We start from the raw sequence: 24287 nt of genomic DNA on the forward strand, positions 1-24287 counted from the left end.
ACTTTTTAATTAGGAAGATACTTAGCTCTTCAAGTACTGCCAACCTACTGCCTCCTTGCAGAAACACAGGTAGGACTTACTTCACAGACAAATAGCTCTCTTAAATAAGGTGTTTATGGTGGTTATACTAAATGGGTTGGCAACAAGTAGATGCCAAGATGATGCAAAGGTACAGTTGCAAAACTGGACAAAGCCTCCACTGACGAACAAAATCAACTGCCTCTGCATGACTGGTTGTTAATTTTGGTTACCACAGAGATTACCACACAGTAGCTTCTCAGAGTAACAGTAGTTTTAGAATAAACAAACAGTAAATTGTAACATGAGATAACCCTGGCAAAGCTTCGTGCTATTGAAAGATTTTTATCTTAAAAAAAATCAAGCTTTCTGTGTTTCAAGAATCAACCTGGGTGATGCATAGACACTCTGGAGCAGCATGTCCAATCAGTCTTGCTGTATGGACAAACCATCCATCGCCTTTCATTTTCACTAAGCACACAGTGCTAGAGACAGTTAAATTCTAAAGACCAGTAGGTCAAGAAATTCAGACCTTGCAAAACTGTCATTTGCCTGTACAACACCTCAAAAAATTGTAAAGCCTTCTCATGTATTTTCAGGCTCTCACGGATCTGTGTTTTCTGATCACGCAAGGAGAATGCTGAGCTACAAATCCACTTCCACTTTTACCCCAAAACTGTAATATTTACATTGCATATTTCAAGAAGGTTGAATGGTCACACATTTACACATCTTGAAAAATTCCAATTCTCTTCAATATATACACATTTGCCCCCGAATTTTCCATTACTTGTTAAGTGGTAACTTCATAGCAGCTGCACGAGAATTTCCACGCTGGACCCCTCCAGCCTCTGATGCCTCAGTCTCCTTGTAACCCAGGTAAGACGGTGAAGCTGATTTTGGGTCATCCCAGTCATCATCCCAGTCATCGTCATCAGCAGCTGATGAAGTACAGGAGGAAGCAGGGAGGCAGGGAAAGGAGAAAGTTAAATATTTTCTCTTTAAGAGCAGAAGCAGCTACCTCAGCACTCATATGCAAATAATCAACAAGGTAGAGCTAGTTCAGCCTTCTGTTTTATGATTCCTCCTCAATTAGCACCATCCCCACCAAATACAACCTGCAAAACACTACACTAGAAATCCATTGAGGGAGAGGGAAAAAAAAAAAAAGAAAAAAAAAAAGAGATGCTGGTGTGTTAAGATGAATTCAATAGTGCTCCATATCCATAGACTCCACATTAGCATTCCCAAGTTATAAGTCCTCCTCTTAATTTAGGCCTTTACTACAAAAACATAGAGAAGCCTTCTGAAAGGCTAGCCACTTCCTAAAATTAAAGATTTAAGAGACTACATCTTCACAGGCCTGAGGGCGCAAAATCAAGGCTGTTTAAGTTCCAGTTATGCAAGCTGAACAACATGCCTGAGAACAGATCAGGTATGCACAAGACTTTGGCTCGCCAGATTTCCATACAAGTTTGAGGTGTCTGTTATAGTGGATCTGATCTAGTGGGGTTTTTAATTTTATTTTTAAAAAAAGCTATTCTTTTAGGGTCCAATTTACCTACACAGCAATGTGCTTTGTTTTTTTTTTTAAATAAGCCATGTTCTATAGTTATGAAAGATTTAACACTTCTTACCTCTACTGTCCACCTGCTCTAATGTATTAAAAAATAAGAGCATTATTAGCACACCTGGTCCTTGATATGCCTGTGGATGACCAAACGCTGCTGCTGTCTCCCAGTTATTTGAAGCACTGTTCCTCTGGCCGGCTGCACTTTCCGGTTTCGTCGCCCAGCTGTCACCAGCGTTTCCATTATCCCAGTTCCCAGATTTCCCAACGTTCCAGCTGGACCAAGGATCACTGGCATTGTTTGCCTACATGGTATAAAGACAAGAGTAAAGAAGAAATCGCTGAAGAAATGAGTAATGGCTGCGTACTTTCATTTTGAAGTCTTTGATCCCTTCCTGATAGGCTGCGAGTTTGCATTCAGCACTGCACTTGTTCGATTTAGGAGCAGCTGCCAAATCTTACATTCCCAGCTACATGGCTCTTAAATGCAGTGAGCACCTGGAAGAACTGCTCAGCTTTCCAGCAATGTGACACCAATACATACTAATAAGAATGTTACATCTCCTCAGGGAAATTAAACTATTTGTTCCAACAGCGTTAGGAAGCACTCCTACCCATGATAATTACTTTACACCAACACCATAAGTATGGTGCCTGTGAACTATTAATTACATAAAGCCATGGACTAATTAGAACGTTTAAAACAGGAACTCAAAAGCCAAGGATTAGTTTTTTTCCAAATGTTTATTTTGTCAAACTCAGATTAATGGCCTTACTAAAAGCAAATCATAAATTGCCCACCCACACCATCACTATTGGTGTGACAGTTGGGAAGTTAGGGCCAGCAACTTGCTCGACTTCCCTGTCAGATCTTAATTAATTCATGTCGAAGATGAGGGAACGAAACAAACAGCTGCCAGGGAACAGTCTGGCATTTCCCTGTAGATCTACTCTCTCAGCATACGCTTCTGGTGAAGGTAATCACACATACCCTTCTGCTGATGCTGCTGTGGAGGTGGAAACCTCAGAGAGAGCACAGAGCAGGCATGTCTCTAACTACTGCATCAATTTGTCAAGTTACATCTGTCAGTAAGTTGGATTAATAGCTTAGCATCCTGCTCAGCTCCTTGATTTTAACACTAGACTTTGAAAAAGCATTGATTAGTTAAGTGCAGTCTCCTCCAGACACTAGCTAACAAAGGAAAAAAAAGAAACCAAAACCACACGAATCAAAATCCACACTCTGAAAGTGTAGGAGGAAGGAAGAGGAGAAGGGAAAGGAAAGCAAACAAAGCCTACAAAGCTTGTCTTGTTCAGCAGAGGGAGAAATGGAGTTTTGTAAAACCAAGTCTCAAAACCTACAGAAGCCAGTGCATTATTTTTATCATGAAGCAGCATATCAAAGATGGTATGCCTTATATAAATTAATTGCTATTAGACTATAACATTTACATGAATCTTAGAACATTTACCAGTACCAAAAATTCAATAAAACTCCCACTAAAAGCTAAATTGTTCTCTTCAAAAATGTTCAATGTTTGTTTCTTACACAAAATACACAAAACCAGGTACAGCTACTCCACACTCTGTTTTTCTTCACCAAAATTCTCTTCTCTCATTTCAGCTTTGAGATACTACTTGGGAATGAGAGCTCTTGCTTTAGTTTTTTCTAAAATAAAGTTGTCTGACAGTCAGATTTCACAGACACCATCAAACCTTTAAGACTTGAAAATGTTTTGGACCTATGCTATCAAAAACATGTAACACATGATCTTCAGGTACAGAATCCCCAGGATCTAGAAATTGAGACCAAGCCCCCAAGTTAGAGGGAAATCACCATTCAGAAGACTCACTAGAGTCAGCAGGTCTCTAGGAACTGATGGCTTGAGAGAGATTATGTGGACTGCCTCTATACTGATAGTTTGGGGGATTTGTTTTTGAGGATGAAACTGATGAAAGAACTCTAGTCCCTAAGGGAGCGGTATCACTGAGGTCTACCTAATTCCTGGATAGCTGACACAAAGTGCTACTCCCAGCGATTACAAAGAGCTGGTAGCTTATGAGGTACCAGACTGCTCTTCCTATGATGTTCACCTGATATGAGTTTACGTAAAGAGGAAAAAAACAAACCACCATACACGCCATCGGAGCTTATAATCTTTGCTAAAGGAAAACACATACACCGGGGCCCAACCACACGGGAAAGCGTGCCTGCTCCTAACTTAGAGCACTTAGAAAAGAATAGTTTGCATATTTATTTGCATATACGTCTGCAATATGTTGTGCTGATCACTAGCAAATGAAAGCCCAGAAGTGGGATGACTGCCAAAGACTGAGTAAAGTTTTCCTCTGTAGTTCATGTGAAATCTGGTACATGAGTGGGTGGCAAAGAAACCTTAAAATCTGCTGCAAAACAAGGGGGAGACAATAATATTAGCACTGGATACACTACTAAAGAATGTCTGTCAAGAGCGATCATCACTAAACTTGCAGACAGGTACCAATATATACTAAATGCTGTACAGCAAGGGGAAATGGATTACTTGAACTGCACTCTCAGATGGTTTGTCCTTATGTACCTACATGGAAGCACTATTCAAATCGGAAAATTTTACTTCTGAAGTGACCAAGAAAGTTCTGGGGTAAGCTTTGCCCCTAGGTATAAAATTGGGGTGGGATATGCTATTCCCACTCAGCTTCTTTCAGCCAAAGGGTCCACATTTCTTTCTGAGGCAGGAAGAGGGTAAGAGATCGGTTAGGAATATACATAGACAACACATCTCAAAGAGCATTTACAGGTCTCCTGTCACCTTTTTTCAAATGTTTGCCTACATACACCGTGGACACTTATAAGTAGTAGCCAAAAATCGATAAAAGCAGAGAAAGGCTCAGGAATCAGGTCTGCCATCATCAAGGTCCCACGCACTGTGAAGGATCAAGTAAAGACACAGTGTTCATTAAAAGGGCAATCTCAGCTGCAGTCAGCAGTTCTGTGGATCTCAGCAGCTGACCAATTACATAGGAGAAGCCATTCGTGTGGCTTAGCTCTGTTTGAATAAACCATAATTAAGACAGCAAGTATTTTGTAAGTGATTAAATTATATGTTCCCACACCTTCACTTTTCCATAACTGAAACTGATAATCCTCTGATCTCTCTTTAGCCACCACAAAAAAGATGAAGAGTCCTTGCGAGAAGCTGTTATTTAGTCAATGTAGCTCAATACAGCACACCTAACATCCAAATATACAAGCAAATCTCAAATGCAAACACATAGATATTAATGCCACACCATGCATAATTAAGAAACTAATCAACCTTCAAATGAAACACTGCATCTCTTTTGTCCTCAAGATAACATCAAACAAGTACAATGAGATTAAATTCAAGAATAAACTCCTTAAAGGCAGCCAATTTTCCCTTTTGTAGATTATTACAGAGCTGCTTGCTCCTACTGTTCTAGGAGAAAAACCACCACAAAAAGCCTTTTTGGGGAACAGAGGGAACACATTACTAAATATTTTAAGAGTCTTCCATTAAGGGCAGATTCAAACCCACTATAGAAACAGATCATTACTGGTGGGGGCCTGGGGGAGGGGGCAAGAAGTCCAATATGTTTTTAAAGAACTAATTATAGTTGAACAAGAAAAAATTCCACCACAGGAAATTCTTCAGCTTGGGGGTGGAATGTCAGTATCTTCATCTTCATTAATTAAACAGGAAGAAGTGACATCTTTGCTATTTTCTGGATAATCCAGTTATACACAGTAAAGCTAAGTCACTGAGGCATCTCTCTGCACTGCCTAAAAATCTTTTTTTGACCTCTTCGCCAATTAAATTGTTTCTGGCAGACTCCTTCCTCACATTAATGGATGCTCCTGATGGATGAATAGATCCATTCTACTCCTGGGGGACGAAAGCCAAAACAAACACGATGTTCAGATGCTAAAACTAAGTTGAGTACCTATAAAAATCTAGGTAACTGTGCCATCAAAAATTACAACCTCCAACCATAACAAGTACACCTTGAAATCTACTCTGAGAGGTAGAAGCCATGCTGAAGCAGCGAGTATAGAAAGTAAGTCTGATCAGATCGAGGGAAGTCCAGGACAGGCAAAGCTGCAATGAGAAGCGTTACACTCCTGAAGAGGGGTTGAAGAGAGACAGAGGAATGGCAGAAAATACAAGAGTCATGGTGGCTCAGCTGAATAGCTCACAGGAACGAACGTATCTCTCCAGTTTTAGAGCTGCCTTTCAGTTACCTGCTGTCATGGGCCCATCGAGCTAAGAACAATTCACCTTTATGTTCCCAGTCTAAATCTGTCTGGAAAATCTTAGCTGCTCGGTCCACTTGCTGATTGTTTCGATGTTCCTCAGTGGCTCGACTCATAGGTACGTGGGCATCTACATGGCGTACTTTCACGACTAGTTTCTCTAGCCGGTCAGCAATATCTTGCCATAATTCAGCAGCAGTTTTCTCCACAATATGCCGTTAATTTCAGAGAGTTAGAGGAGGCCTAGCTAGGATGTAAAGTTACAGAACAGAAAATTGGTTCGGTTTTTACTTCAAACCGGGACACCTGCACGGAGACAAAGCCTTAGGCATACTCGGACATTACAACCTCTGAATAGATACAGAAAAACAAAAGTAAGTGAATATATAGACAGTCACCCTAAAAATCAAGCTTTTTTCCTCCAGGAAGAAATACGAAGGGCTAAAGGCCTACTCTGCAGGAATCACAGAACTGCCTTCGCTGTGCTGTATTTACCATAGAGCAAGTGTGCCCATTAGCAGACACTGAAGCAGCTGCCATGCCCATGATACTCTATGCCCAAGCTTTCCTCCTGGTAAATCATTACCTTAGCATTGTGGTCCTGGGCACTTCTTTCACTCCTGAAAGAAGGCCCCCTTTTCTATTGTACAATTTAACCATGTATTCTCCTTAAAGAAGTCCTCTAGGAAAAGCAAGAGTGGAGATGGGCTAGACTCTAAAGGATAACCAGCCTTACAGACACACATACTAGAATGTTCCTGCAGACAAATACGTGAAAGCAACAGTAGAGAGGACCCTCAGAAGCAGCTGACAAGGAGGCAGTAACAATGCTGTCCAAGGAAACCATTTGTTCCCCAGCTGCTCCTGTCACCTCACTTCCTTCCACAGGAAATCATCATTCAACACCTCCACTCCCAGTCCCACTGCCTTCTTCATAAAGTAGTCCCTGCAAAGAAGCCTGCTCGCAAACCACATACAGCCAAGGCACACCCATTGGACACTCCTAGTTTTCATAGAATAGAATCATAGAATAGTTCGGGTTGGAAGGGACCTTTACAGGTCACCTAGTCCAGCCTCCCCTGCAATAAGCAGGAACACCTTCAACTAGATCAGGTTGCTCAGAGCCCTGTTCAACCTGACCTTGAATATCTCCAGGGATGGGACATCTAACACCTCTCTGGGCAACCTGTTCCCATGTTTTACCACCCTCATTGTAAAAAATTTCTTCCTTATATCTACTCTAAATCTTCCCTCTTCTTAAGCTGTTACCCCTTGTCCTATCATAACAGGCCCTGCTAAAAAGTTTGTCTCCATCTTTCCTGTAGTCTCCCTTTAAGTACTGAATAGGTTGCCATAAGGTCTCCCTGAAGCCTTCTCTTCTCCAGGCTGAACAACCCCAACTCTCTCAGCCTGTCCTCATAGCAGAGGTGCTCTAGCCCTCTGGTCATCTTTGTGGCCCTCCTCTGGACCCGCTCCAACAGGTCCATGTCCTTCATGTGCTGAGGACTCCAGAGCTGGACACAGTACTCCAGGTGGGGTCTCAGGAGAGCAAAATAGAGGGGCAGAATCACCTCCCTCAACCTGCTGGTCATGCTTCTTTTGATGCAGCCCAGGATACAGTTGGCTTTCTGGGCTGCCAGCACACATTGATGGCTCATGTCTGGCTTTTCACCCACCAGTATCCCCAAGTCCTTCTCAGCAGGGGAAAAAACCCAAACCACCAGCGGAAGAACCAAGTTACTATCACGAAGAGCAGAGCAGACAGTTTTTTGTTCTTTTCCCACTTCCAATCCCATATCCTTTCCTGTGAGGTTATTCGCAGCCAGAGTGGACTACAGGCTGTATTGCTTCTGCACAGTGCAGGCACAAGATTCCCAGGATTTGACTCTTGATTTGGCTCAAAAAAGCCATGTTTAATATACAGAATGGTCTTTTAGAGAGATACATAATTTAGACTTAAACAAAGAATTCTCAGTGATGGGATGAGGGGAGGAAAAAAACCAGATCTGTTGTCACCCTCACTGCTTAAAGAAAATTAGTTATTTTTTTAAAATTAAAGTTTCCGTAGTTCTAACTTTCAGACACTAAAGATCCTATATACATTTATTCAATGGAGCTCTCAGGTATCTGGGTTTTGTTACCCACACCTGCACATATAAATGGCAATCAAGTTGCCTCTTTATATTCTTGTCTTCTTTTGAGCTGATTTCAATCCCTAATGGTTTCTTCTTGAAACACAGATGAGAAATTTCAGACAGTTTTCTAAGTAGCAGTCACAGCAATGCCAGAAACAGAAGAAAGACTCCCTGTTCCTCTCTGATGTTCTCTAGACATCCCAGGACCAAGCTAAAGAGATTAAACAAGGCTTTATCCTTCCTTTTTGGGAAAAGCACTCTGTATTTTTGTTTGGGAACAGAGGACAGGGGTTTCCCTTGTCACCTTTTTTTGGAGGAGGATTTGAAGATTATTACTGGCTATGGCTTTTCAGCTTACCACTGTCAGTGACAAATGCCAACAATTCCATCTTAAAATAAGAAGCGGTCAATGAACAATTAACAAAAATAAATTAAATCAAAGAGGAAACTCTATACTGCAGTAAGCCTCTTGCTGTGGTGAAGGGGAACGTGCAATACATGCCACTGCAAGTGTGCAAGCAAGCAGAAACACTCACAGGAGGGCTGATAAGATTGTCTTTATTAGCAAGTTAAAATATTCTTTATATAGTCAATGCCAAACTACAAGGCCACAAGGCTACCTCAGGAAACAAGAAGTCAAAACAAAACTACAAGAAAAAGAAGATGCAAACACTGCAAACTGTGAACAATGACTATTTCAATAGTCAGATTTTGCCAGAGGGTATGAGTACAGACAAGAGGTGAGGAGCTATCAAAGTACTTCAGTTTAACAGCTTGCTGCCTGAGCCTTTGCATCGCACAAAAGAAAAAGCTCAAGACAGTTCCATAATTGGAATTGGTACAATCACTGTCATGTGTTGGACAGTTGTTTTTTTTTTGTTTTTTTAATATGTGAACAGGATTCATCTCAAAGCAAGCAAGCCACTGTTTCCAGTACTGTATGGGAGTCACTGCCCATACTTTGGTTAAACAAGAATTAGTCACAAATTCCTCTTACAGGTCTGAATGCAATATTGCGACTGAGATCGGGGGGCGGGGGGGGAAAGAGTTGCTTTCAAATTACACATGGCAATGGAGAATGTTATAGTGTCATTATCTGTAACAGGAACTAGAAGTTACTAATCATGAAAGCCAAGCTAGCATAAAAACACTCTGGGTTGGGTTTGGGTTTTTAGTGGGTTTTTTTGGTGTTGTGGTTTTTTTTGTTTGTTTTTCACTTCTGAACAGTTCTAAACCACCGGTTTTGCTTGTACTTCTTTTTAGACATCTTTTGCACTATGCTCTTCTAGACATTACTTACGCACACATAAAGGCAACTTCACACTTAATCTTACAAACATATACATTTATGCAGAGTTAAGATTTATTAGTCAAGGAAGCAATAATTTCCAAAGTCCATAAACAATTGTAACTTCCACGGTGAAGCCACCCGCGTATTTTCTAAGGTAATTTAGCATACCGGTTTAACAAGACAAACTGGACTCAGACAAACATGAATGAGTCACATTTCCCATGACAATACTTCTACTTTACTGCACACACAGCGACTCGGAGAATGGAAACACTGTCACAGGAATGCAATAACATGCATGCCAAAATTTCCACGTAAGTAGAATAGTGCACTCTTATAAAGAGCACTATATTTGTTTTCTTGAATATTCACATTTATTGGTGCTCAGAGCAGTTTAGGGGGGAAAGGGTAGTTATGGTATGCAAATTTAACCATGACTATTTCCCTTTCCAGCACTGAGTTGCAAAGAGTAGAAAAGACGGGAAGTAAAGCTCTGGGAATAGCTTCTTTAGTGTCTTCCTTATGCACGTTCAACAACTTATGTCTACACAAAAGGTAACCTAAGAGGTGCCTCAGCTCCTGCACGCTAATCTAGGTGTTTTCACTACTATTTATTCATCCTGCCTATACCAAAGTCCCACAGTTTTCTGAAGGGAAAGGGTTTTCTACACATGAGACAGTCCATTTATTCTCATCATTCAACAACTGTGTAGCAGCTTCTCTTTTCTTCCACTGGGAGAGGAACTATCCCCAGTGATTTCACACTTACCACTGGATAAAACAATACAGACAGGACAGGTTTCTGTTAGTTGCTTCCTTTACTTACTCATGGGGCCTTGCTGCTCTGCCCACAACTAACTGAAGACACGAAACATATGGATTCACTAAGGTCACACTGCAATTAACTGACAGATCTGCAATTCACAGAAATGTGAGTTCTCAGGATACTTATCTAATCCAGAACTAAGAGCTGTAGAGTCATCTTCATACAGAAGCAGGCTTGGCAGCGATTAGAGAATCAGCATCAAGAAAAGGGAACAAACTCCTCTACAAATGCAACTTATGGTTAACTACAAGAACTATTTTTATATCTTAAATTCTGTGAAGCCACATCTACAGCTCCTACGTCAACATAACTGGTGATCCACTTCCACCCTGAAACAGGCAGGCAGTAGCCCACTTTAATTTCATTTATACATTTTTAATGCTAGTTTTCTATTCTCCAGAGGGGAGAAAAAAAAAAAAGCTAGACTTTAAGCTCTAGAAGGAAGGGAAGAAAAAAACCATACAGACTAAAATATGTAATATACTGAAATTTACAGCATTTCTATCCTATGTTTCAACATGCATTTTACACAGGCTGTAAATAGCTGGACTACATTATGGCTAATCTTACATATATTTTGTTTACAGATCACTAATGAAACTACTGCACAGATAAAGTTTTAGCTTCTTAATAAGGAAAACTAGCTTGGGCCAATATAATTGTAATTTAGATGAAATCTACAAAACTCAGACAAACCCTATTGTTAAAACAGAAAGCTGATATTTGTTCACAGCTTTTAAAACATTTTAAGCTAGAGAAATGAAAAACCACCACAAGCTGTGGTTTAGAATGGAGAGAGATAATTGCTGTTAAAACAGCAGTTTCTGAACCTGGAACACATGCAAAATAAATGTAAGTACCTCTGTGACTTGAGAAGAAGTAGTCTTGATCACCAAAAAAACCCCAAACCCAGTTGGAGGAGACTACTCAGAATGAATTTCACATTAATGCTTGTATTTCCATACATACTTTAATTATGAAGACTCCAAATGCCACCAAGCTAACAACCTCTTGGTCAACCGCAATGAGAAACACTGTTTAAAACTGTGAAGCGGGATATCAGTTGTTGCTACAGCCCCTGGAAGCAACTCTGCAGCAAATACTACAGGAGAAAAATATACCACTCCTTTTTCATCAGAAACAAGAAATTTTGTGTTCAGTGTATTTCAAGATGTTTATTTGGTTTTACCTGCCATAATTTATATTCATTTCAGGGCCATTATTGCCAGTGTTATTCTAATACCCGAAGAGTTTACTGGTAACTTAATTTAATATATACATATATGGAAAACAGAAAAATATATAGCAAACAGAAAAAGAAAGTGCTGATATACTTAACTCTACTGGTTGTTCCAAATGACAGCCTAAAATTAGCAACCTGCATTGCTTCTCAGCAGAACAGTGGATTGACAGAGAAGAAAGATTTCTCATTCCCTGTGCTTCCTCTGACCAAGGGCTACAACATCAAAACAGCACGAGACCCACACAAAAGCTATGCAACAGCCTCCATCTTCAGCAACTAAGGGTTACTTAAATTGTATTTTGTTGAATAATTTTTAAAGGCTTTTCAGACATTAAGCCACAAATATCATGGGCAGAATGTAACATTAAATACTCCTATCTGCTTTTCCTCTTCTGAGTGTAAAAATAGTCGCCTTGAGTCATTTTTTCCTCTTATTTGTATATAATTAGCTTCATTGCTTCCTGATTGCTTTCATCTCCCCAATATCTTCTACAGGCAGCTCTTTAAAAGAGCAGCTACAGGCTTTACCGAGGCAGCTATTGCTGAGACTACTGATGAATGACCTGGGGAAAGAGTGAGCTGCCAAGGGTCATGCGGAATTCTCTTCTCCTTCGGAAGTGCCTCTGTCTGTGCCCCTTTTCTTCTGTCACTTTACATCTGTGGCAAACCCAGGTAAGGTACAACACCAAAGTACTGCTGTAATCATTGTCTCTTTCCAAGTGGAGAAAAGCAAGTAAAAGCAGCTGCTTCTAAATATTGCTTATGAATCACTTTTCAGGAGATTTACTGAAGAACAATAAAGCCTTCTTAGAAAAGGACAGACAGGGAGTAGGGCAGTGTTTGAGCTGATGAAGTTTTCTTAAGACAAAAAAAGATACGGATTCCAGAGCAAGAAACCAGAAGCCTGTTTTTTGCCTGGAAAGCAAGAAGGGATGGGTATAGATAGAGGGAGGAAGTAAGTTTTATTTTGAGAGAGAGATACGCACGCATGGAAACCAGTCTGGGAAAACTGTAATGATTTAGGGTTCTGTATTTCATGCAGCAATGCTAATTGAGAAAAGCAGTCGTCCCCCCAGACCTATAATGGCATATGAATATATGCCAGCAAAAATACAATGTATAAAGCTAAAAAATAAATTTGTTGGAATTTTTTAAAGCTCTGTCAGAAGCATGTTGCCACTTGAGAGACACTTCTAAACTGACAGGCTAACCAGTTCAGAACTTTAAAAATAAAACTAAGACAGAAAAAAAGTTATAGACAAAGTAACTGGTTGTACTCATTTTGGCTAGGATAGAGTTGATTTTCTTCGATACTCTGAAGTATTGGTATAGTGCTGTGTTTTGGATTTGTGACCAGTATTGACAACACAGACATGTTTTAGTTATGGCTGAGCAGCAAGTCAAGGCCTTCTCTGCTTCTCACCCCACCCCACCAGCGAGTAGGCTGGGGCTGCACAAGAAGTTGGGAGGGGACACATCCAGGACAGCTGACCCCAACTGACCAAAGGGCTACTCCATACCATATGATGTCATGCTCAGTATATAAAGCTGGGGGAAAAAGGAATGTGGGGACATTTAGAGTGATGGCATTTCATCTTCCCAATTAAACCATTACATGTGATGGAGCACTGCTTTCCTGGAGGTGGCTGAGCACCTGCCTGACGATGGGAGGTAGTGAATGAATTCCTTGTTTGTCTAAGAATTAAAACCCCTTAACTTACTGAAATTGGGGGGGATGTTGTGTCATTACATGTATGTTAAAAGTGACTTAATGTTTACAGAAAGTAATTTCTTCAATACAATAGTAGTAAGAGAAATCCCAAACCATCTTATTTATTTAGAAGTGCTTTTATAAAGTCTTCTTGTAATAAACTTGTACCCCCCCCATGTTACTATAAAATATAACAGGTGGCATAAAATATCAGTATTTAGGAAAGCTACTATTTCTTATTCAGTCCACCAGGCTACATCTATGAATATTTTAGTTCTCACTACTGTGCCACCTCCAGCATCAACTCTTTTTACATTGACCCTTAACTGGACTTTTTTTTTTCTTTTTTTTGCACTCTCCAGAGCCTGAACACACAAGTTTCATTTAAGATGAAGTGCTTTGTATATTAACCTAGTCACTCATTAAGGCACTTGAAGAGTAAATCAATTGCTTGCAACTGTGCATCTGAACACTGATCAATCCAAAGTGCCTCAGCAAACTCATGTTATCGTAACCAAATGCACAGTGATACATCTAGGAAGAAGGGTCATACACACACAAAGCAGAAGATCATACTCTTACAAGCAGTGGCTCTAAAAGAGAATCCAGTATGCAGGGATGAACAGTGTTCTGACTGTTAGAACACAGTATCTGAACAGTCACACATCATTAATATTCAACAAAAGTGTTCCCTAATGAAAACACAATTATTTTAATTAGTATTTTTGTGAAGGTTCACAAATATGGCGCAGCACAACTGAAGAGTGCAAGCACTTATGTCAACAAAACTTGCCATGCCCACTGTGCCTGAAAAACCGTGAGACATACCTGATTACTGCTTTTTGCAGCAGAGTTGGTCTGAGCTGTATTTGAAGAAAGGGAATCAAAAAAGGCTTGGTCAGCTAATGAGTTACCACAGCTAATTCCATCTTTTGCACCTTCGGTTATAATCTGGAATGGAAAGAGTTGCAAAGGAATTTTCATGCTTCCAATAATCAAATTATGCTGTTTATCATATATAATAATCCTAACATTCACATCACTAGACTTTAAAATGGTTACACATACCCTTTTTGAATTCAGATTCAATAGAACCTTTTACAAGAAACTGATGTGATAATCTGGAGAATTTCCTTCCACAATAGAAGGAATTTGGTTTGCATTATAACAGTGTAACAAGTAAGACTGTTGTGGCAGTGGACACCTATCTATAAATTACTCAAGGATTAACAAGGTTGTTAACATTACTGCTTGGAGACTGGGAATTCAATACTCAGAGTATCAGTTTGGGACAGCAAGTTTGGAGAGCCAAAAGCTACTAGACCATGAGCAAGCCAACTGAAGACAGAAAAAAAGCTCATGTGAGCCAGCATCAAATGTGTCCCCCTTTTTTTTTATATTTTATTTAATAAACACAGCACTGGTGAAGGAAGGGAGGCACATGCCTTAAGAGGAAGGTGCAGAAATTACACCCAGGATCTTCACCTAACTGGCAACCTGCAAACATACAGACACTGGACCCTCCAGGGGTGAACTGGATTCTAGTCTTTGCATTGAGACCCCCATTCCATCCCCACCCCCATACCACCAGTCTTTAAGCAAAGAGCAGAACAACACACACTGAAAAGACAGCAAAGGCCCTCAGGAAAAAAAAAAAGAGTAATCCCTGGATTTAGGGTCCCATGTCCTGAGCCCCAGAAATGGGGTTCCATTCCAGAGATTTGTGAGCTTGTGGCAAATCAGCCATAGCAACACCTGTGTAAACTTGCATTACTCATTTCACTTCTGTATCTGTACCTTCAACAAGAAAACAAAACAATTATTGGATCATGGGACCCCCAAAACCAGGAGCAGACTCAAAATAGCTCACGTTCTGCAGATCACCAGCATTTACTATAGATAACCTCCTGTTGCATTTCTTTGGAAACTACTAAGAAGCAGGGTAGACTTTGGATGGCGTGTTTGCACTGGTCTCCAAAGCCAGCTACAGTTGCTACAATAAGATTATATATTCCAGGCTTTAACATTGGAAGTTTTATGTCTGAGCACTGCAGCTTGATCAGCAAACCAGAGGATGACCTTTTCAGTAGTTCTGCTTTCTCAGTGCAGAGCAGTGTAGTCACTTACCTCAACGTAATCTGTTGGAACAAGTCCCCTCTCGCCTTGGCTGTTTTTTCCTTCTAACCAGCCTCCACCGACATCCTAAAAGAAGTAATAACATGGAAATAGTTTTGCTAGATAAATCCCACAGCATGCTTTAAACAGCTCAGGAGGAAGCACTGTCTTGCTGTCAAATGCAACATTCGAAATACAGCTATGACTAAGACCACGAACAACTTGTTTAAATCTGCTGAAGCAGCAGATACTAATTTAAACAGAACAGACTGTGCTTGTTTCACACAGCTATTGTGGACTTTAGATTTAACACGCGTGAGGTGGAAAGAGGTTGACTTCCAGCCCTTGTGATCATTTATGAAACAACAGTCAATTGTCTGGACACAGACCGCATCAAAACACAGCTCCTAGTATGCCAATTCCAAAGAGCTAATTTTAATCAACACATTATAAAGAAACAAGACTCAAGGAATTAAGCTATTGGTAATATCTGTACAATTTCTGCTTTGCTTGTTGAAGGTGCAGAGGTGTGTGGTGAGTGGGAAGTATAACATAAAATGTAAACTAGAAAGGGTGTCCCCAGATCATGCATGGCATGTGTCTCTCTTAATCTTAGATTATCCCTAATATTTTTATTTCAGAGGCAGGTCTCATGCTATTAGTTTGGAAAGAACTAACACAGTTCACCTCTGATCTCAGTGGGACATCCTGTTATTTTTTGTGTTTTTTTCAAAGATATACTCTACATACACTAAGAAACCTTTGCAGTTAAGCAAAGTCAATTCCAGGACATTATGTGGAATAAGCCAGTTTTGTTTTAAATCAAGCTGTTCTTTGAACACAGTTACATGTCAAGCTATCTCACAGCTGAAATTTGGAACGACATATGCTAGCCAGCAATTAGTGAATTTCAGGTTTTCGTAATTTGCCTTTTAACGGATGTATTTGTTTATTGAAAATTTTGTTCTTTCACTTGGAAATTTTACATAATCCTGCACATAAAAGTCTGCTTATGTATTCAAGATTTTAAACAGTAAAGATCAATCAATCAGTTATCGAAGTGACAAACATTCATTTGCTTTTTCTTATGTTCCTAAAAGCTTACTCTCAAGAACACAGAAACAACAAGACATCTCAGGTTCTAGCTTCAACTAGTTTGGTTAAATCGCAAGGGCAATGACATCTTGAGCCAGAAGTCACATTTACACCACTGCACTTAAGAGCAATCATCAATGGACTTCCATGACTTATGCTATTGCTGTCTAAACTTATGTCAAAAAAAGATCAAGAGCCTTTGTGGCAATCTATTCCACAGTTTAATCATGGACAGCATAAAAAAGTTTTACTAGGTTTTAAGTATATTGCCTTAAGACACAGATGAATTAAGCTTGAGCTCAGCAAGAACTAGCTTAAAAGTGGTAAGCTATTCATTTAGTCCTACTTCTGTTAAACAGCATTAAACTCCTGAACTCCTTTAAAACGTCACCTCTGCCACACCATCACATACTATCCAAGAGGATACTGGCTCTATTAAATATCTGCTTCAAATACTTAAGATCAATGGAACTAAAAATTATCAGGATTATACATGACTTGGCTCTTCAAAGAATCAGTTTATTCTGCAGAACCCATGTTTCCTACACAACCAGATAAATAAAACCTGGCATCAAGATCAGGCAGTTTTAGTTTGCATGTGTTTTAAAAGGAAAGTCTGTTCACTCAGCCATATCACTACACAAAAATCAAAAGCAGAATCAACTAACATTTACCTTGTTACCAAGGGTAAGAATTAAAAAGGACAAAAAAGCACACTCAAAATCAAGTTGTACACACAAATCAAATGTCAATGCACACAAAATTAAATGTATTAATTTAAGAACTTCCTGACAGCACTTCCATAGTATTTTCACTACTCCTTCCCTGTACCTTGTCCATATTGCTTTAATTATGAAAGGACACACAATTTAGTAACAAATTTTGTCACAAGTTCTTTGAACAAACTTGGAATGCTGAAGTCATTAAGAAACAAAATCAAGAAGGGAGCTGGCATGTCAGATTTAAATGCAAGTGGCAAGCACCTAAATGATTACATACTCACAGAATGTGGAACATCGGGCACACAAAATAAGATAATGCATTCAGATGTAAAGGGTATCACCATCATTAGCTCCTTCCTCTGCCTTGTCACTTAGCTCTGTTTAGAGGGGAACAAAGCTGAGCAAATTCTTAAGTGTGTAGGCACAACCTGAGAGGGCCCCTGTCCTCCAAAACTGCTCATTGCATTTATTTCCACAAAGCTATTAGAAAATTTTTTGTATATATTTTATTCACTAATTCTTCAAGGGAGGGCAGCCAGGGCTCTCAGGTGTCACCTAGCACCTTTTTTTTCTTCCATCAGCTAGAAGTAGGTCAGGAAAAATGCACTGAAGCCTTGATTCCATGTCAGTTTTCTTACCGGGTTGGTAATTACAATGATCTCTCCTTCACTGACGGTCAGCTCATTGTTTCCAGGCTCAGCAGCAAAATCATACATAACACGGGCCTGTATGTGAAAAAGAATATAGCAGTGAGCCTTCCAGCTTATTTAGAAGATTTCATGAAGGTTGTATCAGCACAACTTACTCTTAAGTAGCAGAAATAGTAAGTGGGATAAGGCTGAATGTACAAAGAAAAGAGCAGCTCAGCATGTGGGAAGTGAACAACTCCTGAATTTCAACACTCCAAACAGAACACTAATGCAAACTTTACAAGATTAAAATCTCCTGTAGAGCTTGTTAAAGATGATCATTATTTTCCAGGAGGATTCACAGTTTAAGACTGGCTGTTCTCTGCCATGACCAGAACTATCTGTACAACTTTTTCCAGGGGAAGAAGGAAAGGCTTCTAACTTTAGCAAACAATCCAATTAATATATTTTTATTTTTTTTCTACAAGACATATTCCAACTCCAGTTCGGGTAAAGGGCACTGTTTCATAAAGCAAGCAATTCAGAAGAACAACTAACCGCAGATGTAAATAACCACTGCTGCACATAAAAAGTAGTATATAAAATTATGTTTCGAGGCTCTTTGTACACAGGATGAACTATGCAAATGCACAAACAGTGAGAGTAGGCCTGTTACATATTGGCACAAGGGGGGAAGCAGAACCAAAACCAACCTAATTTTTAAGTGCTTAGACACACTAAGGCTTTGCTGTGTACTGACTCTGCTGCTACACTACATAAAGAAATGTTATGTTTGAAACACTGACAAAGATGTCTAACATTTAAAGACCTGTTCTGCTTCTTTACACAAAGAATCGTGACATGGCCTAAGATTATATTCCCAAGCATCTTTTCATTTTCTTCTACTAAATTCCTTTCTGATCTCAAAGTAGAGAAAGCTCTCAGGAATCACAAACTGATGAAATGGATGCAGAGAGAAGCCACATGTATTCTCCCCTTGACTCAAAGGAAGATCTAGAATCAAATTTTTAGCTTTCTAAAGCACTTTTTCAAGTGGCATATTAGATAAACTTTAAACCTGACCACAACAAAACCCATGTCTAAGCTTCTTGTCCCCTGAAAGAAAACTCAATCACACTACTAGAACTTATAAAAGTCTTACTATTTACACCTCAACTCTTTACCTTAGCCAAGTGCCCCAGAAATAACTAATACATTATATTATCTGATTGATGCCAATGCTGAAGTGCCAGCAAAAGGAAAAGCTAGACAACAGGTCAGGCTGTGGTCCCATCTTCACCAGTAAGACACATGCCTTAGTTACCTCAGCTCATACAGAAGTGGGCTTTGTTCCTGCAGGTTAAAAAGTAAATCCAAGGAAACAAAGTTTATCTTTGTGTTACTAATAACGTCAGGGACCAGCAATGAAGTCCTTGCACTTAGAGGTCAAGGGGCAGAAAAAAAAGCCCCAACCAAACAAAAAAGCCCTAATTGTTTCTGCCATAAAGACGACAGTAAAGTCACAATTTCTGTTAAAAGCAAGTTATGTGATAAGAAAGAAAAACACCAGAAGACAGACATTCGCCAACAAGCCTTGCCTGTCTCAAAATTGCAGGTTGTTATGATCCCCACCTAGACATACCTTCTTCCTACATAAAACTGGAAAAAAACACAGCTTCCCTCCCCCACATTTTAAATTTCTTGAGTATCATGTGGAAATACTTTTGGCTGGTCAGGAGACACTTTACTTCAGCATAAATAAAAACGGAGCCGAGAAAAAAACACATATGTTGTAGTTCAGCTGAAGAAGCTAATCCTCAACCAAGTGCACAACAAATCAAACACTTGGTCTTCTCCACTAGAGAAGCACAACATTGCTGAAAACCATGTGTCCCAAAGCATTCTGAATGCTTCCTTGCATGAAAGCTTTTCCCTGAGAACTGAGGCTTTCAGCACTTCCAGATTATGCCGTGCAAAACCAAGATGAAGAAAACTGTTTCCAATAATAACCCTGACCGCTTTCCTTCCAGCAGAAAGCCAAGCCTCCATGCAAATATAAGAATAAGCTGCCTTACATTCCTTAAAAAGCAAACTGAGGAGAAGCAGCATACCTTTTGAAATTAAAGAGCATTTTAATTAGGGGTGTGTAAACACCACCCTCCAGGTCTCTGCCCTCAGCAGTATCAGATGAAGGTGTTGACCATGTCCTTTTTACAGCAGGTTACCAATACTTACCCAGTTCCTGCAAGTCAATTTAACAGTGCTCAGATGCGAGGCATCTGAACCGTGGGGAAAGCAGCTTTCTTAACCTGAGAGCCTTCTAAACCTTCTTTTAAGTAGTACACTATAGTATTAAGTTCTTGCTCTTATTCACAGGAATGATGAGAGTTCAGCAACACAAGGGCGGATTTTACCAGCCTTTAGGAAACCCGGCAAAACATCCCACAGTAATGACCAAACTGGAAATGTAAGACATATTTGTGTATAATGAGGCAATAGATGCAAAGACTAGGTTTCCCAGATGTAGCCAGGAAATAAAGTTACTCGGAAAAATCTGGAAGTATTCAGTTTGTAGGGAAGGAAAGACCAAGAAAGATACATTGACTTTTAATAAAGTCATTGTGCCAAAGTCTATCTATTCACCTGCTCTGGGTGCCTGTTTCAAAAGTTGTGGAAAAAGTAGGAGAGAGGGGAATAAAAAAAAATTATCACAAATCCGCTCAATTTTTGCTTTACTGCAGGTTAAGAAATTGAAAATAAATTAAAAAAAAAGAAAGTCACATTACTGCAGAAATGGATTATTACAAAGCACTAAGCATTTGATGTACATCTGTAACCTGATCCATATATTGATGTCTCAAATACATTGCCCAGATTTTGTTGTTGGTACTCTCCATTTCACTTGCATTTCCGGGCTCATTTGCCTAGTTTGGGAATGAAGCCTCTAAGAGTTCCTGGCAAGTAAGCTTTAACACTACCCTCCCACTATTGAGATTTAATGGAAAAAATAGTATAAACCATTTCCACAGGAAGTGAAACTAAGTGACTAAATGTTTTCCCTCAATTTAATAAGTGCATTGTTAACAATGGAAAACCCTCCAGCCTTTCCTTAGGTAGAAGCATCAGCCCCAGCCCTATTTAAATTTTTGAGAATCAATTCCAAAAATATTTAAAAAAAAAAAAAAGTGGTTTGGTTTTGCAATAAACTTTTTCCTACTTACTGGCCACAAATATTACATCCAAGAAGCAGTTACGGCTTAGAGTTAGACCTTTGCCACTATGCAAAATAGCAGATGGGCATTGAGAGAAGAAAGCATTTAGCTAGAAGAGGATTTTTAGCTCCTGGGCACTGCAATACGTGCATCAAATATTAGGTCTAAGCTTATGGACATTTTGAATATTTATAAAATGGGAGTCACTGAATTTGTCACTGAGAAATTCCAAATATCACAGAATGAACACCACAAAAACCACAAAATACAGGTTTCAAAAAAACAAAAACAAAAAAAAACAAACCCCAAAACCCAAAACAAAACCAACCCCAGACTTGTTACAGTAACTGTTGTGCTTCATATTTACTTCTGATCATATGTCCAGTTTGGGGCCCCTTACCACAAAAAAGAAATTGAGGTGCTGGAGCTGGTCTAGAGAAGGGCAACAAAGCTGGTGAGGGGTCTGGAGAGCCAGTCTTATGAGGAGCAGCTGAGGGAGCTGGGGTTGTTCAGCCTGGAGAAAAGGAGGCTGAGGGGAGACCTTACTGCTCTCTACAACTATCTGAAAGGAAGGTGTAGAAAGGTGGGGGTCGGTCTCTTCTCCCAAGTCACAGGCGATAGAACAAGAGGAAACAGCCTCAAGTTGCACCGGGGAGGTTCAGATCAGATATTAGGAAAAACGTTTACACTGAAAGGGTTATTAAGCATTGGAAGGGGCTGCCCAGGGAAGTGGTTGAGGCACCATCCCTGGAGGTATTTAAGAGATCCATAGACATAGTGCTTAGAGACATGGTATAGCGATGGTTTTTGGTTTTTTACCAGAGTTAGGTTGATGGTTGGACTAGATGATCTTAAAGGTCCATTCCAACCCAGGCAATTTTATGACTCTAAAAGGATCAAACAATCCAAGAACTACAGGAACTTCAGAGATTCAAACATTTTGTTAGTAGAATAAAAGTCATTGCTTCATTTACAGAATACTGCAAATACGCAAAACAAGTAAGAATTGTTAATCTATTAGCTGTAAGAAAATTAGTTTCTTTTACTGGCTGCACGTATTTCTCCCCTCTCCCCTGCCCCCAAGATACAACTGGTTCTGGATTCTGAAATTGTTTTGTCAGATCCTTTGATTAAAAGGACCAATAACCCAAAAAGCTTAGACAGGTTTCATAGACCAGAAAGCAGACCTGGCCATTGTACTGGGCACCTACCGCGTCCCTTTGCTTGGGTGGCAGCAGAGCTTCCCACACCTCCACTGGGAGTCTGTAACTGGTGCATATTGCAGTTTCTCTGGAATGAGAGGGAGGCAGCAGTTTTCTCTACAAGCTGAGGACAGGGGAAACCATTAAGTATTCCTCCTTATTAAAGGAAAATGAGCTTATCAGCAGGATGGGCATAGTAATTTAGGTTGCAATAAGGAGAAGAAAATAGGAAGTAAAGCAGTAATTCTCAGTGTTACATCAGCATTCTTTGGAGCTGGTTCTAGTTATCCACCTGGATTCAGGTTTCCCAATTTAGAGATTTACTGACTTCTTATAGTGTGAAGCCTCTCAACTTCTAGAAATTCTAAGCACTGCAATCAACCACTATTGCTATTTTTTTTAGAATTATAATAGTCATTGTGCCTAAGCATATTAAAACATAAAAGATTCCTCACATTGAAAAGCAGTACCTAGATTAGCAAAACTATTATTCCTCTGCAGATCTAGAGCAGACTTAGCTTTTCTCCATTGCTTATTTCTGTTTGAGCTGAATACCACCTCCCTCTTCCCAAAATATTAAAAAGCAAGAGAAAAAAAAAATAACCAAGAGCATTTGCCAACATATTTCTGCAAACAGACTTAAGACTATGCAACTATACCTATCAGTGTGTGAAGACTCTTAGCATAAATCAAATGGGAAGGAAGTTGGCTAGCAGAAGTCATTAAAATAAAATTCCAATGAAGAATTCCAATAAAATTCCATTATCACTACATTAAGTTGCTAGAAGAGTATCCAAGATCTCCACAGTCTGATGGACTGGTTCTTCTGTATTTCCCCCACAATCTTGGAAGAGGTGATAAAGCAACAGAAGCATCTATTTCTCATAAGAAGAATCTTTCTGCCTTTTCTAAGATGTTTTACTCAAGAGATGCTAGGCTCAGATGGAACAGCAACATAGCCCCAATTCTGGTGACCCTGATGTGCGCAGGCACACACTTGCCTGCATTACAGTTCGCCTGTAGCGGGCTACATCTTTCACGGAGAAGTAGGACTTCTAGCCATGAGCATACGGGCTACCAGCACAAAGTGCTCACATCAGCTTTTACAATAGCTTCCCTGTCTAAGCCTCTGTTGATAAGAATGATTAACGACCCACACAAACAAAAGCCAGTAATCACTCTAAGCTCACGCTTCTGAAGCACAATGTCATGGTAATGCTGGATTTCCTAATGCGAACTGCTACGTTACAATGGAAGTATGCTTTAGAGCACTAAAATCAGAGAAGCCACTCAAAAACTGGACACACCTTTGAATACACTTTCCCTAAGGACAGAACGTCATTGTATTAGAAAGAGCTCTTGTGTTATGCCATAGATTCATCTGTTTCAGCCATGTGTTAAAGTTTAGGGAACTTGTACCACAACTGCTTCTCTTGGACAGCTGGCAGTGGCAGACAGTACAAAGGAAATACCCATAAAAGGTTCATAGCATGAAATTCCCACAATAAATGCACGCCTTCCTTTCATTAGTTAGCGCTTCAGCAGTTCAATACTTCAGCCATCCAGCAGCGCTCTTTTCAAGGGACAGGGATTCACAGGTTTAATTCGCTTGGTGCCACTGTCTCAGAAAGACAACTGTTGTATCACACCAGCAAGGATGACAACTTTCCAGCTTTGCCTCCAGTTTCCTGCCCTACCGTTGGGGGCAGCAGTGCCCAGATTCACAGGAAGAGGATCAAATTCTACATTTCTGTTTTGGAAAGTAAAGGGGGCAAATAAAATCTTTTCAAAGAAATCTGCACCTCACTACAGAAACAGAAACCATGATTTGGTAAGTCTGGTAAAATGTCTTAAAAAAAAAAAAAGCTAATCCTCAGCATCAGCTTTTTTTTTTTTTTTTAGCTAGGATTGTTCTTCCCAAGTCAAGCCCTTAAATTTTAAACAGCCTTGACAGTGAGCAGATTTGAACTTTTCTTCTAGGACAGCAGTTTAAACTTTTAGCTGGAATGAACAACAAAGGGCTTTTAGTAACCTCAAATAACTCCAGTAACGTTTTTGTTTTGAATAAACTTCAGAAAGGTTTGCTACAAAAACTGCATCAGTCAGTACAAATATCCTTCAGTAGGTCTAGTGAGCACAAGCCTTTGAAACCAGCTGCCTGTGAAACACTGATAAGCAATATGTTGATCACACCTGGAAGCACAGCACAGAACACTAAAATGCATTTCTGTCTTCTCTGACTTTT

The 24287-nt window shown here is 39.8% G+C and overlaps 1 protein-coding gene across 1 annotated transcript in view; it reads right to left on the reverse strand.

Annotated features, from left to right (window-relative positions):
• SNX9 (sorting nexin 9) overlaps positions 1 to 24287 on the reverse strand; it is a 63384-nt gene that overhangs the window by 25466 nt on the left and 13631 nt on the right. The window contains exons 2-6 of the mRNA XM_074162601.1: positions 17638 to 17724; positions 15195 to 15269; positions 13896 to 14018; positions 1710 to 1893; positions 809 to 959 (exon numbers count right to left, since the gene is read on the reverse strand). Coding sequence (XP_074018702.1) covers positions 809 to 959; positions 1710 to 1893; positions 13896 to 14018; positions 15195 to 15269; positions 17638 to 17724 — 620 coding nt within the window. The remainder of the gene's footprint in view (positions 1 to 808; positions 960 to 1709; positions 1894 to 13895; positions 14019 to 15194; positions 15270 to 17637; positions 17725 to 24287) is intronic.

Source organism: Numenius arquata, chromosome 2, assembly GCF_964106895.1.
Source record: "Numenius arquata chromosome 2, bNumArq3.hap1.1, whole genome shotgun sequence".
NCBI lineage: Eukaryota > Metazoa > Chordata > Aves > Charadriiformes > Scolopacidae > Numenius > Numenius arquata.